The sequence below is a fragment of the Microtus oregoni genome, unplaced genomic scaffold (assembly GCF_018167655.1).
Source record: "Microtus oregoni isolate MIOR12 unplaced genomic scaffold, Mior012 000088F_ref0000325, whole genome shotgun sequence".
Lineage (NCBI taxonomy): Eukaryota > Metazoa > Chordata > Mammalia > Rodentia > Cricetidae > Microtus > Microtus oregoni.
In genome coordinates this window covers 4,270,920-4,287,947 of record NW_024544555.1, presented here as the reverse complement: position 1 = coordinate 4,287,947, position 17,028 = coordinate 4,270,920, and the positions used below count along the sequence as shown (strand labels likewise).

At 39.9% G+C, this 17,028-nt stretch overlaps 1 protein-coding gene across 1 annotated transcript; it reads right to left on the bottom strand.

Annotated features, from left to right (window-relative positions):
* Nucleotides 1-1,064: 1,064 nt before the first annotated feature.
* LOC121442239 (neuropeptide Y receptor type 6-like) lies at nt 1,065-2,180 on the bottom strand. The gene has a single exon (XM_041643702.1). It carries the CDS (start codon nt 2,178-2,180, stop codon nt 1,065-1,067), a length of 1,116 nt encoding a protein of 371 aa, XP_041499636.1.
* Between the last annotated feature and the right edge of the window lie 14,848 nt (nt 2,181-17,028).

The following is a 17,028-nucleotide window of genomic DNA, read 5'->3' as shown; positions in this document are numbered from 1 at the left end:
ACAAAGCAAAACCCCCAAAAGAGAATATTTATTTAAAATAAAACAATTTACATTTATTTACAGTACAAATGGGCTGCAGTTCAAATGTAATAAGCATCAGGAAGGTCTAACTAAGGAAAGAGCAAAGCTTCTGTGATTTAGTCAAAGTCTCTGAGCTAACAGCTGTTGAAACAATAGGTCAATTATCTTGTTCTAATCTTGCTGATGCTCCTATGCAATGTGGATCCTTTCATAATGTTTAAGTAATGATATGATAATTTTTTGACATGCTGTAGTTAATTATATCATTGCTGTTGTTAAAAATCTCCCTTTATAAAGTTATGATGACTCGTACTTAATATACACAAAGACATTAGGATAAAAGGCCATTTTTGTAATGAAATCTCTATCGATACAGGTCATTCATTAGTTAAAGATGATACTTGGGAAAACTGGAGTGCTAATTAGTCAGTGACTAGTTTTCCTAGTCTTAATAGCATTGGTGATAAAGAGAAATGCAGTGTTATCACAAGTTAAGGATCTGATTCAGACAGGGAAATTAATTATGACCACAATGTTCAGTCTAAATATTAAGACACATTTTCAACTTTAATCCAGATATAATTAACTAATAAATTATCATACTGTATTTTCACACTTATCCAATTAATTGTATAGCTATGTGATGGAAAGGTCCAGTTTCATCTAGAAGTGGAACTGCTCTGATGTGAAGAAGGCACAGCAAGGGTTTTTCCTGACCGTAGCACAGCAGACACCTTTCTGGCTAGTCCAGTGAATAGCAGGAACATTGTGGCCCAGCCATCTCTGCTGTCCTTATCATCTGCTTCCTCATCTTTATTCCTTCCACAGCAATGGTGGCTAGGTTAAAAAAAAAAGAAAGAAAGGGTGGGGCTACATCTTTGTGTGTTCTGTGGATGGATGGGATAGACATGCTTAACTTGAATCAAAACTGGGCCTAAAGATGTTGTGTGTTTAACTCTGACTTTCTCTGCATCACACCCCATTCCATGCTGTTCCTTTTCCTTCATCCATTTCAGAAAGACTGTGGTTTTGGTTACTGATTTCTACACCCCTGCTGTTGTGCGAGCCAGTCTTAATGATCCCTTGGATTCATCCATGTGCACAGTGGACAAGGCGATATTTTTGTATCTTTCTTGGGGTGCAAGGCACCAACAGTGGTGAAGGAGCAGCATTAGGTCCTTCTGGAAATTCTTGTTGAGAAAGCCATAAAAGAGAGGGTTTATGCACGTAGAAACCATAGCAATCAAGTGACAAACTACAAATACCAGGTCATGGTGGCAGCTCATTAGCATCTCATGATACCAGTCAAAGATGACATTGAAGATGTTCAAGGGCAGCCAGCAGGCACTGAAAGTCACTACAATGGAAATCAACATCACATTGACCCTCTTGTTCTCATTGAGGCGGGTCTCATTTCCCCTCCTCCTGCCCACCTTCTTAGTTCTTCTTTGGAGGCAGATAACAATCCTCAGGTAGCAGATCAGAATGAAACCCAGAGGGACAAAATACTGGAGCATAAACAGCGATGTGGAAAAGAGGAGTTGGTTCAGTTTGGAAGGCCAGATCTCCACACAGGCTACCCGGTGGGTGTAGATATCATCAGGGAGAGAGAGATTGTGGAAGGGTTCGTTGGTGAGGTGGTAGGACAGGAATAAGGGAATAGACAATGAAAGGGAAATGAGCCAAATCAAGACGATGGCCCAATAGGCATGAGATACCCTGGGTTTCCAGCCACGGGGGTTCACAATCAGCTGATATCGTTCAATAGCGATCAATACAAGGGAGAATATGGACACAGAGATGGACACACTTTGCACGTAAGAAGTGAGTTTACACATGGTGCTCCCGAACACCCAGTGGTCCATCAGAGTGTAGATGACTGTAAAGGGGATGCACATGACACACACTAAGATGTCAGAGAGGGACAGATTGGCGATCAGTACGTTGGTGACGTTTTGAACTTCTCTCTGCTTCTTAAAGATGATGATGATAAGAGACAGGTTTCCAAAGACGCCCATGATTAGGACCACAGTATATGCTATGAGCAGCAAGACTATGGCTAGGAAAGGGGGTTGACAGGACTGGAAGTAGAAAAACGCAGAGTTGTTGCTCTTGGCACTAGTTTTATTAGGTGCTGGTTGGGTTGGGGGCACTTCCATTATGTCAGGGTTGCAATAAGAGATTTTCTAAGCTTGCTTGTATCATCAGTGGGTGTTTGGTCATCAGTTCTTGAGGGAACACAGGATCTGAAACTCTCAAAAGAGTGTCAATGGGTTTAATCTTCCTGACCTCTATCTGTGTTCGGTGGAAACAAAATGACATCAGCATGCTCTTGAGATCCTAAAATCAAACAGAACCCAGAATGTTAATGTAACTTCCTGTTTTTCAAGAGTCCCATGTAGCCTAGGCTTTCCTCAAACTTGCTATGCATGAAAGGAAGACTTTGAACTTCTGTTCCCCGGCTTTTACCTCCTGCGTGCAGATTACAGGCATTCATTCCCACACATGTAGTGTGGGACTAGAACTTAGTACCTCAGTCATGTTAGGCAAGCACATTATCAAGGGAGCTACATCTCCAGCTCACAAAATCTTAGCAATATAGATACTATCGTTAACAGTATAGATAATTCTGTTATCATGACAGTGTTACTGAGGCTATGGATATGAGTTAAGCAGGTCTCTGTTTAGCTATGTTCTCTTCATGCTATTTTATTAATCTTATCAGTAAGTAGTAAGATGATGTGGAAGGCTCCTCTGTGTGCTGTCATTATCATTAATGAATCTAAGTTCTGGCCTGTTGATAGGGCAGAACTTAGGTAGGCAGGGAGAACGAAATGGAATGATGGGAGAAGAAGGGTGGAGTCAGAGAGAGATTCCATGGACCTGCTGCTGCAAGAGACAGACATGCTGAAACTTTGCTGGTAGGTCACGACCTCATAGTGATGCACAGATTAATGGAGATGGGTTAAATTAAAATGTAAGAATTAGCCAATAAGAAGCTAGAGCTAATGGACCAAGCAGTGATTTAATGAATATGGTTTCTCTGTGATTATTTCTGTTCTGGGCAGCTGGGACAAACAAGCAGCCTTCCTGCTGCAGTAAGTCAAGAATGTGACAACACCCAGGTAACTACGTAAGGCAGTGCACACACACACACACACACACACGCACACGCACATACACACACATGCACACACACACACACACACACACACACACACACACACACACACACATTTCCATTCCCTTCATCTTGTCCTCTTTTTTCAGGATCACATGAATGCACACCCTTTTCATCTAAAAGACTGTACAAATCCTCGAGGTAGAGATTGTATTGCAGAGCCTAGAAGACTATGTTTGGATTTGTATCAGTCATAGTGTGCTTGTGTTCACTCCAAAACTCATAGCTAATATTTATGGTAACAGTATTAAGAGGTGGAACTGTTAGGAGATAAGTAGGCCAAATGTTTTTTCTCATCATGGATTAGAGCCATATAAGACAGGATGAGTGCTAAGGATGCAGCTTAGTAGTAGAGTGTTTACTTAACATATACAAAACTGTATGTCCCATCTGCTCCAAATAATCCATCCACCCATGCACTCATGCATGCATGCATATACACCTGAATGCATCCATCTATCACGAGCCTGCTGCTTCTGTCCCTCTACATGTAAGGACTCAATACTTTTACCTTCTACAAAAACATCATCCTGGGAAGACAGCAGTGGTAGTCACCATACCTGAACTTGCTGACACATTGATCCTGAACCTACTAGGGACCAGAACGATGAGAAACAAGTTTCTATTGCCTATAAATTATATAACTTTTGGTATCTCCTACAGAAGCACAAAGGAACTGTAGGACAAGTTCCAGGCAGAAGTGTCCACACTTTTGACACTGGCACACAACGTGGTCATCTACAAAGTTCATGCTTGAGAACTGTTGGGAGCTTTGAACCCCCGGATCCTGAATTTCTTGTAAACACCCGGTTTCCCCCTGATCTGAGTGCCTACAGCTGCTCTGAGCACGAGACCCTCAGGAGTTCCTGATTGCAGGGGAGTAGTTTCTGGTGCGTTTGTCTGGGGCATGGCTATCCCCATATAAGCTGCCCCTGGGTACAATAAAGGAGGCATTCCTGGGGCATTTTGGCATCAAGGATGACCTGTGTCTCTGTCTGTGAGTCTTTGTGTGTTTTAATCTCCAGCCCCTTGCCCAGTTTCTGAACTGCATGATGGTGCATAGAGCCCAGACAGGCGTCGTGTGCCGCAGAGAACAAAGTTACCAAAAAATTGGGAAAAAGTCTTACAATTTTAAAAGCATGTTTATAATTTTGTGTTATGCTACTCTCTTAGCTTCCATCAGTCAATTGTAGCCTGCAGGCCACAGGTTGGACATACCTTGGAGAATTACTGGATATGATTTACATCGGATTCCAATCTGAAAAATGGGAGTAAATAATGCTTATCTATCTGAGTTGTGTGACGATTAAATAACATTGTGCAGCTCAACTAGGTTTGGTACTCTGCTTAGATTTTGAGAATTAGAAAAGGAATTCAATGCATAGACATCTACTACTTATAATTAATTTTGTTTAGAACTCATTTCATCCATTCTTTCTTTCTCCAGATTTCATCTAATGTCCAGTGGATAAGGAACCATGGCTCAATGGCTCAGTGGTCATATCCAGTGGAATTATTCACATTGTGAGACATCACAAGCTTAAAACTAAAACTAAAAACTGAGATTTCTGTTCCAAAGAGGAAACATGGAAGGAAGGTAGAGGGGAAGGATGGAAAACCTCCTCATACTGGTTTATTCTTTAGGAATCTGGGGAAAAGAAACATAAATAAAATTGATAAGGGAAACTGAACACTAAGGATGGGAGGAAATGAACTTTTCTTTGCTGTGTGAAATTACTTTGGCCTGCTCTTCCCTGAGTTCAAAGGCTTAGAAGATTGTTACTGGAAAGAAAGCACCTCAAGAATACTTTTGTCTGTACAATAAACACCGTAAAAATACCAGAGATGAATAGGAGCCACTGATAAACACAGCATACTTTGTAAAGAAAGCCTCAAGGGACTTGTCGATGATGTGGTGACAGGAGAAATAGCAATGTTTAAAAACATTAAGAAAGGTTTAGGGCTTGGACGATTCAGGGTTTCTGCAGACCTGGAGTTAACAGACATTGACTGAAGGGCAATTTCAAACCATGTTTAAACTCCTCACATCTGTTGATAGACTTGAACTATAGGTGAGAAATGGAAGGCTTTGATTGCTAATTAGAGGCTTCCCACCAAGCAAAATTCACTTGGAGGGGAAAAGGAATGAAAGGGAGATGGTAACTACACATTCAGTCTGGTGTGCTAGCATGTAGTTCCTCAAAGAGGACATATCTGCTACTAGCTAGCTGCCACTCCCCTACGGCTCAATTTCGTCATCAGTCAAATTGAAATAAAAAATGGCCTCTTCATTTCACATCTTTGCATGAGGGTCAATGAAGTGATACCTTGAAGGCATTCCATAAACTGTGAAACACGCTCCTTCTTGTGTTGTTGCCTGTGTCAGTCACCTAGGCAGAACCCATCTGGCCTCTATCCTCCAGACACTGGAGTGCTCTGACGGCTACTATATGGTTTGTATCTACAGCATCACCTTTTGTGGGAAGGGATGGGAATGTTCTAGTTCTTTCTAATTTATGGAAAAACTAAGTCTCAAAAGGTCCAAGAAATTAGCTGGAGCAAAACATTCTCATCAAAGTCGTGTGTGTGTGTGTGTGTGTGTGTGTGTGTGTGTGTGTGATTTTTCTCTATAGTTATTATTGTCTGTAAGAAAAACACACTTCTTATGATTCCTGTGAAGACAGCTCTGATAACAGCTTATCTCTTTACAGATGTGAAAATCCACAGACTTTACAGAGGCCCTCGTACGTGGACAACAGAGAAAGGAGTAAACAACAGCAGCCTTTATTTTTGTCCTTTCTTACAGATGTCTTCACAGTGGACTGGGGAACTCATTATCCCGCAATAGCAGGTGCAAGGTTGTGTAAAACCTACCCACTCCCTTGTATGTTGATTATTATTCAAGGGAAAAAAAACTGCTTTCAAGACTTTAAATTCCCAGAGAAGCTTAGAACTCAAAAAAGTTAAAAAAGCTCTGGATGGGCTTCATCTGGGAGGGACTCAGAGATGACTGCAGGAGCTGTATTGCCCAACGCCTGCTGCACAGCTCAAAGATTAGTCGTGAAATCCCTAAATATGGACTTCAAATTGCACCCTGGGTTTGGCCCTGTACATAATTGGTAACTCTAAAGTTTAAATGTGTAAATCCTGCTTATCTGGGAGTAAAGTAATGCCAAACTCAAGTTCATAAAAAAATTCTTAGGATGCAATTCTATTTTAGGAATGTTCATCTTGGACTGCTTAGTTGGAAAGGGGCTAGAGATGCGAGATCTCAGAGGAACAAGTGACATTTTGCTCAGATCTATGGGTAATTCAGAACAGAGGCATTTTTTAATCTTCGGCTTGATTATATCTTGCTCATGAAGTGCCTACCTTGACTTCTTTCATTTATTTCTTGTGGTGCAATAATTTCACATTAAATTAATTTTAAAATATTATTTGGGTTTATATTTTCAAGATGAACAAAGTGAGAGCATTACTCTGTGAAAATCTCCATGAACAATTAAATTTCCATACCTGGATGTCTTTTTTGTTAGGTCTTTTATTATTAACACAATTCTTCTGATAGGGAAAGTAGGAGAAATTGGGCATAGTATTTATGTGTTTGCTTTGATCGCTCTGTTCTTTTCTTGTCATTAACTCCCTCTTTTCTTAACTATGAAACGCAGTTAAGCAAAAAAGCATATCTTAAATTATTTAGAACCATATTTTTGGCTTGGACAAAACTCTAAACTCTTTACTTGAAAGTGATTCTTCTGCAATCCTCTCATTTGGCAGATGCTACTGTGACCATAGCTCAAATCTCCTGGCTGCCAGAGTTCCATGTCCTTGCCAGTATTTTCTGTTGCTTCATGCTATACATTTCTTTTACAGTTCTACATTTTTACTATTAGTTGTTCAAAACAGGTCAAGAGCATTCTGTCACACACACACACACACACACACACACACACACACACACACACACTCACTCATTCCTGAACTCGCTTTACCCTCTTAAGTTCTAAGAACACAAATTCTATGGTTGTGTTACTGCAAATAGGATCCTCAGTGGTTAGAGAATCAATGATTTTAAAAGTACTGCACACTCTTTTGTTCACTCACCAAGCATACATGTGCCGAGAAATAGGCTATTTTAACCTGATCAATATACAGTCTTGTGCTTTAATAGAAATGACACTTCTATTTTGACTGACAAACATGGAAACCAGGACCCACTAACTTGTTCATGATCAACTAGAATTGTGTATTTGAAACTGTTACCAATATATATTTTTGTGTATTTAGTCATTTAATTTGTTTAAAAAATTAGTCACACAAATTTTTCCATGAAGAGAACTGAAACTAGAGCCTATACATCCCTAAGAATGCAGATCCACAGTGAGTACCCACAATTAGCATCAAGAAACAAGTTGGACTCTCTCATGGTCTTATTAAAAAGTGCAGTTGTCCTGATCATTCAGAACCTTATGCAACCCTTTTTATTCTGTTCAATTACCTGCCCATTAAAAGCTCAATTTTATATTTACCTTCTGTAGAAGTGTGTTACATTTTACAATTTGAAAACTGCATTTGACCAATGCATTCATTTATTACACACACTTCATTAGTTTTTTCTGCTGAAAATAGTTTATATCTTTTTTTCTTTTGAACTTGACAAGTGCCTCAGCTCATGTCAGGTGTTAGAAGAAAACACACATTTGATCACACAGAGCTGCTCTTCAAATCAAGCCGCACACGCTGTTTGGCTTTACTTTCTGTTTTAGGAATATTATGATCTTCAGTTCTTAAAACAGCACCACATCATATGTGTCACAGAATTTAGGCTTAGGTTTGCCAATAAAAATAAGTTTCCTGGAATTTAAAGTTTACTTACTAGCAGATAAACAAAAGTAATTAAGTCTTCATTGTGTAAATAGCAGCTCTGGGAACTTGATACTTTCCCTACAATAGAGCATTCTAAAGCTGTGGATTTGCTTTTTCAGATCACAAAACGAGAAGACAAATGATACAGATAACATTGAAATCAGGAAAATTCCAATTTTAATGATCTTGTACTCTAAAATTAAAACATCTTAGCACAAAATGCATATCTGAAAAGCATATTTACATGAGTAAAAACATTTCCTACAAGTACGCTTCCCAATTTCTTACCTGTTAGAAATTTTCAGCTCTATTACTGTCTTTTCATCTTCCTCACGCATTCTTTCTTTGGGCTCGGTATTTTTAAAGTTTATTTCTCTACAGAAGGATGCCACGTTAGCCATCTCTCGAAGTGCCAACACTTCCTTCTCCCCTCCTGATGCATCTCTGTAAGATCTGCAGCTTCCCCTCAGGAGCAACTCCCTGTAGTTGGAGTCAGTGCACTGGCAGGGAAGATGGAGTTCTGCCATCCAGTGGGTGCTTCAGGCCCCTGAGGAAGAGGCAGGGAGGAGTCAGGAACCTTGGCAGCAGTCAAGGCTAGCTGCAGCTGCTCAAGGGATGCTGTGAAAATGTCACAAATGTCCCTCTCTAGCGTCTGCAGATGTGTTTATAAGAGTGCATCTTGAAAACCTATGCCACTTTCTGGCACGTATAGTTATACTTTTCAAAAGAGACTGGCTTTGTAAAAATCTGAAAATTAATTTAAATGTCCCTGGAAAATGATTAGCAAATATTAGTAGTTGTAGAAAATTTACTTCTACCTAATAGATGGAATTCATTCTACATTAGTGTGATAATTTGTTAATTGGGCTGATATACATCTACACTTGTGTTATCCAAATTTGATAATACAAATTATCATACAATGCAGAATGAAATCATCTACATTTGTTTTATCAAGTTATTAGCATTAATAAAATCCTTTTAATATTGAAATTAATGCTGAATTTCTTAGAAAGAGATTAAATAAAAAATAATTTCAGACAGAGAATCAAGTAGCCTGGACTGGCTTTGAACTTATTATATAGTTGAGGTTGACTCTGGGATTCTGATTTTCCTGACTGCCCCTGCCAAGTGCTGAGATCACAGTAGTCAAGCAGTACTGTATTTCTGAACTGCCTGAATTAGGAAGTAATTTTAAGCAAAAGAGAAAGTATCCATGGCCTGGATTGTGAGCCTAGTGGATATGGAAGAAAAATAGAATCAGCCTGAACTTTGTGGAAGCTGAGGAACTAAATAATGCAACTACTCACCTTTTCTTAAGACAAAGACTCAAAAATCTGACTGGATAGGCAAGAAGCTATTTTCCTTCACAGCTGACTATTTCGGTGTGCAAAGGCACCTCATCCATTTATCAGGTGACAGAAATCTAGGTTGTTTCCATTTCTTGCCTATTATGAATAGAGAAGCACTGAGCATGGACGAGCAAATCTCTCTGTAGTAGGATGTAGAGTCTTTTGCCTGAAAGCTGTATAGTTGAACCTTGGCATAGATTGATTTTTTCTTACTTTTTTTTTATTGAGAAAAGAAGAAAAAAAATAAACAAAAAACAAGTTTCCACCTCCTCCCAGCCTCCCATTTCCCTCCCCCTCCTCCCACCCTTCTCCCCCTCCTCCCACCCTTCTCTCCCTTCCCCCACTCCTCTCCCCCTCCCTCTCCAGTCCACAGAGCAGTCCGGGTTCCCTGCCCTGTGGTAAGTCCTAGGTCCTCCCCCCTCCGTCCATATCTAGGAAGGTGAACATCCAAACTGGCTAGGCTCCCACAAAGCCAGCACATTAAGTAGGATCAAAACCCCGTGCCATTGTCCTTGGCGTCTCATCAGCCCTCATTGTTCGCCATGTTCAGAGAGTCCGGTTTTATCCCATGCTTTTTCGGTCACAGTCCAGCTGGCCTTGGTGAGCTCCCAGTAGACCAGCTCCACTGTCTCAGTGGGTGGGTGCACGCCTCGTGGTCCCGACTTCTTTGCTCATGTTCTCCCTCCTTCTGTTCCTCATTGGGACCTTGGGAGTTCAGTCCAGTGCTCCAGTGTGGATCTCTGTCTCTATCTCTATCCATCACCAGATGAAGGTTCTATGATGATATGCAAGATATTCGTCAGTATTGCTCTAGGATAGGGTCATTTCAGGTTCCCAATCCTCAGCTGCCCAAGGAACTAACTGGGAACCTCATCTTGGGCACATGGGAGCCCCTCTAGGGTCAAGTCTCTTGCCCACCCTAAAGTGGCTCCCTTAACTAAGAATTGTGGTTCTGTGCTCCCCGATCCACCTTTCCTTTATCCCAATTCTCCTGTTTCCCCAAGTACCCCCTCCTTCCCTTCTACCTTTTCTCTCCCCATCTCCCCTTACCCCCATCCCACCCCACCCCCAAGATCCCAATTTTCTCCCCGGCAATTTGGTCTACTTCCCTTAGCCAAGAGGATAACTATATGTTTTTCCTTGGGTTCACCTTCTTACTTAGCTTCTTTAGGTTCACCTATTGTAGACTCCGTGGCCCTTATTTATGGCTAGAAACCAATTATGAGCGAGTACATCCCATGTTCATCTTTTTGGGTCTGGGACACCTCACTCAGGATAGTGTTTTCTATTTCCATCCATTTGCATGCAAAATTCGAGAAGTCATTGTTTTTTACCGCAGCGTAGTACTCTAGCGTGTATATATTCCATACTTTCTTCATCCATTCTTCCATTGAATATCTTGGGGTAAATCTAACCAAGGAGGTGAAAGATCTATTTGACAAGAACTTTAAGGTATTGAAGAAAAAAATTGAAGAGGATACCAAAAAATGGATGGACCTCCCTTGCTCTTGGATTGGGAGTATCAACATAGTAAAAATGGCAATTCTACCAAAGGCAATTTATAGATTCAATGCAATCCCCATCAAGATCCCATCAAAATTCTTCACAGATCTGGAGAGAACAATAATCAACTTTATATGGAAAAACAAAAAACCCAGGATAACCAAAACAATTCTATACAATAAAGGATCTTCTGGAGGCATTACCATCCCTGACTTCAAACTCTATTACAGAGCTACAGTAATGAAAACAGTGTGGTACTGGCATAAAAACAGAGAAGTCGACCAATGGAATCGTATAGAAGACCCGGATTTTATCCCACAAACCTATGAACACCTCATTTTTGATAAAGGAGCTAAAAGTATACAATGGAAGAGAGAAAGCATCTTCAACAAATGGTGCTGGCACAACTGGATGTCATCCTGTAGAAGAATGAAAATAGACCCATATCTATCACCATGCACGAAACTCAAGTCCAAATGGATTAAAGACCTCAATATCAGCCCGAACACACTGAACCTGATAGAAGAGAAAGTGGGAAATACCCTACAACAGATGGGCACAGGAGATTGCTTCCTATGTATAACCCCAGAAGCACAGACATTAAGGGCAACATTGAATAAATGGGACCTACTTAAACTGAGAAGCTTCTGTAAAGCAAAGGACATTGTCACTAAGACACAAAGGCAACCTACTGACTGGGAGAAGATCTTCACCAACCCCGCAACAGACAAAGGTCTGATCTCCAAAATATATAGAGAACTCAAGAAACTAGACTTTAAAATGCTAATTAACCCAATTAAAAAATGGGGCACTGATCTGAACAGAGAATTCTCAACAGAAGAAGTTCAAATGGCCAAAAGACACTTAAGGTCGTGCTCAACTTCCTTAGCAATCAGGGAAATGCAAATAAAAACAACTTTGAGATATCATCTTACACCTGTCAGAATGGCTAAAGTCAAAAACACCAAGGATAACCTTTGCTGGAGAGGCTGTGGAGGAACGGGTACCCTCATCCATTGCTGGTGGGAATGCAATCTTGTGCAACCACTGTGGAAATCAGTGTTTCGGTTTCTCAGGAAATTCGGGATCAACTTACCCCCGGACCCAGCAATACCACTCCTGGGAATATACCCATGAGATGCTCTATCATATGACAAAAGCATTTGTTCAACTATGTTCATAGCAGTATTATTTGTAATAGCCAGAACCTGGAAACAACCTAGACTGATTTTTAACCTTTTTTTTTTTTGAGGAATCCCCACCCTCATTTCCCTAGTGGCTGTACAAGTTTGTCTTCCCACCAGCCATAGATAAGTATTCCTTTTTCCCCATATCTTCACCAGCACAAGTTACTGTCTGTTTTACTGTTCTGGGCCGTTATGATTGAGATAAGATGGAATCTCAGAGCAATTTTAATTTGAATTTATCTGATGGCTAAGAATAGTGAACATTTTCAAAAGTATTTTTCAGTTAGTGGTATTCAGTCTTTTGAGAATTCTCTGTTTAATCTTGTGCCACATTTTAAAATTGAGTAATTTCTCTTCATGATGTTCATTTTTGAGATTTTTTTGTGCATTTAAGATACTAACTTACTGTTAGATGTATAATTGGTAAATATTTCCCCATTCTGTTGGCTGCTTGCTTTGCAGTTAGTTTCATGAGGTCTCATTTATTAATTATTGGTCTTGGTGACTGTGATGTTAAAGTCCTGTTCAGAAAATCCTTTTCTGTGTCAATGAGTTTAAGCCTATTCCCTACTCTTTCTTCCACTAGTATCAGCGTATCAGGCCTTATGTCAAGGTCCTTAATTCATGTGGAGCTGAGTTTTCTTTAGTCTGAGAGATAAGGATCTATTTGAATTTTTTTTACTTTCCCCATCTAGCTTGACCAGAACCATTTGTTGATGATGTTGTCTTTTCTCCAGTGTGTATTTTTGGCTTCTTTGTACAAAACCAGGTGTCTGTAGGTGTGTTTAATTGCATTATGGACCTCCAATTCTATTTCATTGATCAGTGTGCCTATTTTATGGCAATGCCATTCTGTTTTTATTACTATAGCTCTGCAATGCAATCAAAATCTAGGATGGTGATACTTCCAACAGTTCCTTCATTATTCATGATTGTTTTAGATGTCCTGATTTTGTATGGAGCTAGAAACAATCACGCTGAGTGGTGTAGCCCAGATCACAAAGGACAGTATGGTCCCTACAGGCTCCTAGTGAGTGGCACTATTAGGAAGTATGGCGTTGTTGGACTAGATGTGGCTTGGTTGAAAAAAATGTGTCACTAGGGGGTGTGCTCAGTGTGTCTTGATTCTCTTCCTGCTGCCCATGGATCCGGTTATAGAACTCTCAGCTACTTCTCCAGCAGCATTTCTCTCTGCACGCTGCTATGCTTCCTGCCATGAAGGAAACAGACTAAATTTCTGAACTTCTAAATTAAACTAAACTGAAATTCTGTAAACTAGTCCCAAATAAATGTTTTCCTTTGTAAGAATTGCCATGGTCACAGTGTTTCTCCAAAGCTCTAGAAACCCTAAGTAAAACAACTGAAAAAAAGGTAGAAGAATTTTAATGGTATTTTAAATATGACATTCTAGTAATAAAATATAATTTAAGTAGAAAACGTGATACTTTATTGTCTTTAAAAATTCTCTTACTGTGGGAAATTTTAATAATCAAAGTTCAAGTTTTGTTACAGTATAAATGAATTTTGAGAAAAAAACTACAGAAAAATCAATCACTACAACTTAACATTAGGATCTTTGCATAACTGAAAAAAGATCTGATGCTCTAGGAGGAAAATTAATGGTTTACATAGAACTAGCAAACAGATTTCTAATGCAACTGTATTAACCAGGGTTCCATTTTTTTCTAGGAAATGAGGCCCAAATTGTCCCAAATTGTCATAGATGAGTGGATGTTCCCTTATCTGTGATTAGCTGTTGATCTTACTTCTAACCAAGTTTCTGACCCAAAGGCCAACACAATGTTCAGAACTAGACCCGGTGACTGAGAAGATAAGACATGCATAATCAAGATCACATTAAGATCTTTTGGTGTGTTTCCATTCCCTGGTTAGTTTTCAAGTATACACAGAAGAGACATTCTCCTGTATTTTGATTCTGTAAGGACTTGTACAGTTTTTTAAAATAACTATTCTAATTTATTTTTTAAAAGAAAAACAGAGATCTGGGTGTGGATATTTCCTTCATATTAGCCATGTTTGGTCAGGATAAGAAAAGCTTGGAAAGGAAGATTATTTTAAATGTGTATAGAGGGGCATTTCAAGTATCCAGAAGGCTGTCTGTACCCATGTTGTGCCGTATCTATTCTAAGGCTAAAGGGAGAAGAAAGTTAATCATTGGGAATCTGGAGAAAGGATGTGGGGTAGTTCCTTCCTTGTTCTTAGTATAAAAAGTTTGCATTTGGAAATATGTGATCAACTCTATTAAATATTTCTTCCACAGACTTGGTAAGAAGTCTTCCTCTTTTTTTTTTGTGCTACCTCCTCTGATGGCTAATACCTGTACTGTTTCATCCCAGGGCCACGAATCTACTAAATGGTGTACAGTGTTGATCTAAAAGAAGCTCTTTATGCATCCCTATGTGCCCTGATCTTGGCTCTGTTGAATGTTGAATAGGAAGGCTCAATTCCTGGACTTTACCAGCTGAACACTTGGACATTCCTTCTACAAAGCCTCAGGGACAGCATTTACCCTTGGTCTAGCATGTTAGTAAAAGGTCTTAGGGAATTAGTTTTCAGGACAATCCATTCTATAATATTTAGAAGATATTTCAAAATGTAATACTACCTCAGAAAACACAGACCAAGATATTGTCAAAATTCTGAACTTCCAAGCCTCTTGAAGCCTTCTGAGTCTCCCAGAAAAAGCCCACGTGATTTAGAATTGTAGGATGTAGCAGGACTAGTGGGTTATTGATAAATTCAAGGTCCACCACCTTGTGGTTTTTCTCCATTTGGTGAGGCTATTAGGACAACTTGTAGTCTTACAAGGATGCTGACAATGGACCAGTAGACCATACTTTAGAGGAATGTCAATGGCAAGTGGTTATCCTAATTAAGAGTCCTTTTTCTAAACAAATTCATTGCCTTTGATTGTAGGATTGTGTATGTAAGTGGGTGGGCATATTGCATGGTACATGTGTGGAAATGAGAAAACAAGCTTTGTGTCAGGTTCCCTTTCTCCCAGTTTGGGTTCCAAAGATTAAACTCTGGTTCTCAGTCTTAGCAATAGGTGTCTCTACTGGCTAAACTGTTGAAAAAGTAATAAACTTATTTTTTCCAAATTTCTGTTATTGATTCTTGGTGAAATTCATACAATGTGTTTTGATTACATCGACCCCAACCCTAACTATTCCCAGTTTTCTCTCCTCCCTACTCACCTGACTTTCTCCCTCTCTTTCTCTCTCTCTGGCAAACTCATTGTGACTGATAACTCCCAGGCTCATGGTCTGCTCTGCAGTATGGTTGATATACTAGCTGCCACACTCTTTTTTATATTTTTGAAGGTGTAAGTTATTTTGATTTATTGTGCTCTTTTATCTGGATATAAAACTTTTAAAGCTTTTTCAATAAAAGTCATTCTTCTGCAATACATAAGTTATCGATCCACTAAATTTCTGAGCCAGCTTTTTTTTTCTGTGAGCTTCTGCTGAACGTTGTTATACAAATGGCACACGTCTCTAGGATCACAAATTATAGGCTCAGTGTCCTTTATTTATGGCTAGGTTGCTTTCAGGTTCTGGCTATGACAAATAATGCTGCTATGAACACAGGTGAGCAAATACCTTGTGGTATGAGTGTACATTGAATAGCACATGACTATACAGCAGACACTCATTCAGTACTGATTAACCTAGGGAGTAAGGTAAAGGGACCCTGATGGTACTGTGTACAGTGATAAATTAGTTAGTTATGAATGGACAGGAAAATAAAGAAAAAGAAGCAGTCTCAGTGAGACAATTAGTATTAGCTGCTGGGTGAGGAGTGAGAATTACTGAGGCAAAGGAAAGAACAGGTGGGTAGAATTTGTGGGAGTGGAATTTTGGTTAGTGGAATACTAAAAAGATAGGGTACAGATGTGTACCCAGATATCTTAACCAGGCCAGCCTTGGCCTCTGAGAGGTGTAACAGTAAGAGGAGTGCATACAGAAAAAGAGACAAGAAGGAAAACAAGAAAAAATGAGAGAAACATGTAAAAGGTATGAGCAGTAGGGGGCAGTATTGGTCTGCTACATTGGCCCTATGATACTATGACTCTGCTTAATAAATATTTGTTTTGTTGAGGAAGAGAGCAGGGTGAAGGTGTAAGGTAATGAAATCACTGGCAGATAACTAATAGCTGCAGTGGGGAAAGAGAAGTGGGGATATAAGGAAATGTGATCATTTGAATGTTACTTTGTCTCTTCGGTCTGTTGCTTCTTTTCTCCTGTCCTGGTTTGACTATACTCTGTATTGACTTTCCCTAGTCACGTTTCTCTCCTATGAATGCCCAGCTTCCCCTGCATGTAGTCTTAACTTGACTCTGTTCTGTAAGCTGTAGACAGCCAATACAAACTCTGTCTTACTGCAGTCTCTGCATTTCCATGGGGTTAGCAGGTGTGGGTGGTGGAGTGGTGCCCAAACCACAGTTAATTGTTATTTTTGTTGTTAAATTTCCTTTTTTTTAAAAGAAAAAAAAACTATCTTTTTTTTTTCATTTTGCATTCCAATCCCTGTTCCCACTCCCCTCCTCCCATCCCTCCACCTATCCCTCACCCAAAGCCCCATCCACTCTTCAGAGAGGGTGAGGCACATTGCTTTGGGGAAGGCCCAAGGCCCTCCCTACCATATATAGGCCAAGCAAAGCACCCATCCAAAGAAAATAGGATCCCCCAAAGCCAGTACAAACAGTAGAGATAAATCCTGGTACCACTGCCAATGGCCCCTCAGTCTGCTCTAGTCATAAAACTGTCAATCACATTCAGAGGAACTAGTTTGGTTCTTTCCCTGTCCAGCTGGAGTTGGTGAGATCCCTTTAGCTCTGGTAAACTATTTTAGTGGGTGTCCTCATCATGATCTTGATCTCTTTGCTCGTATTCTC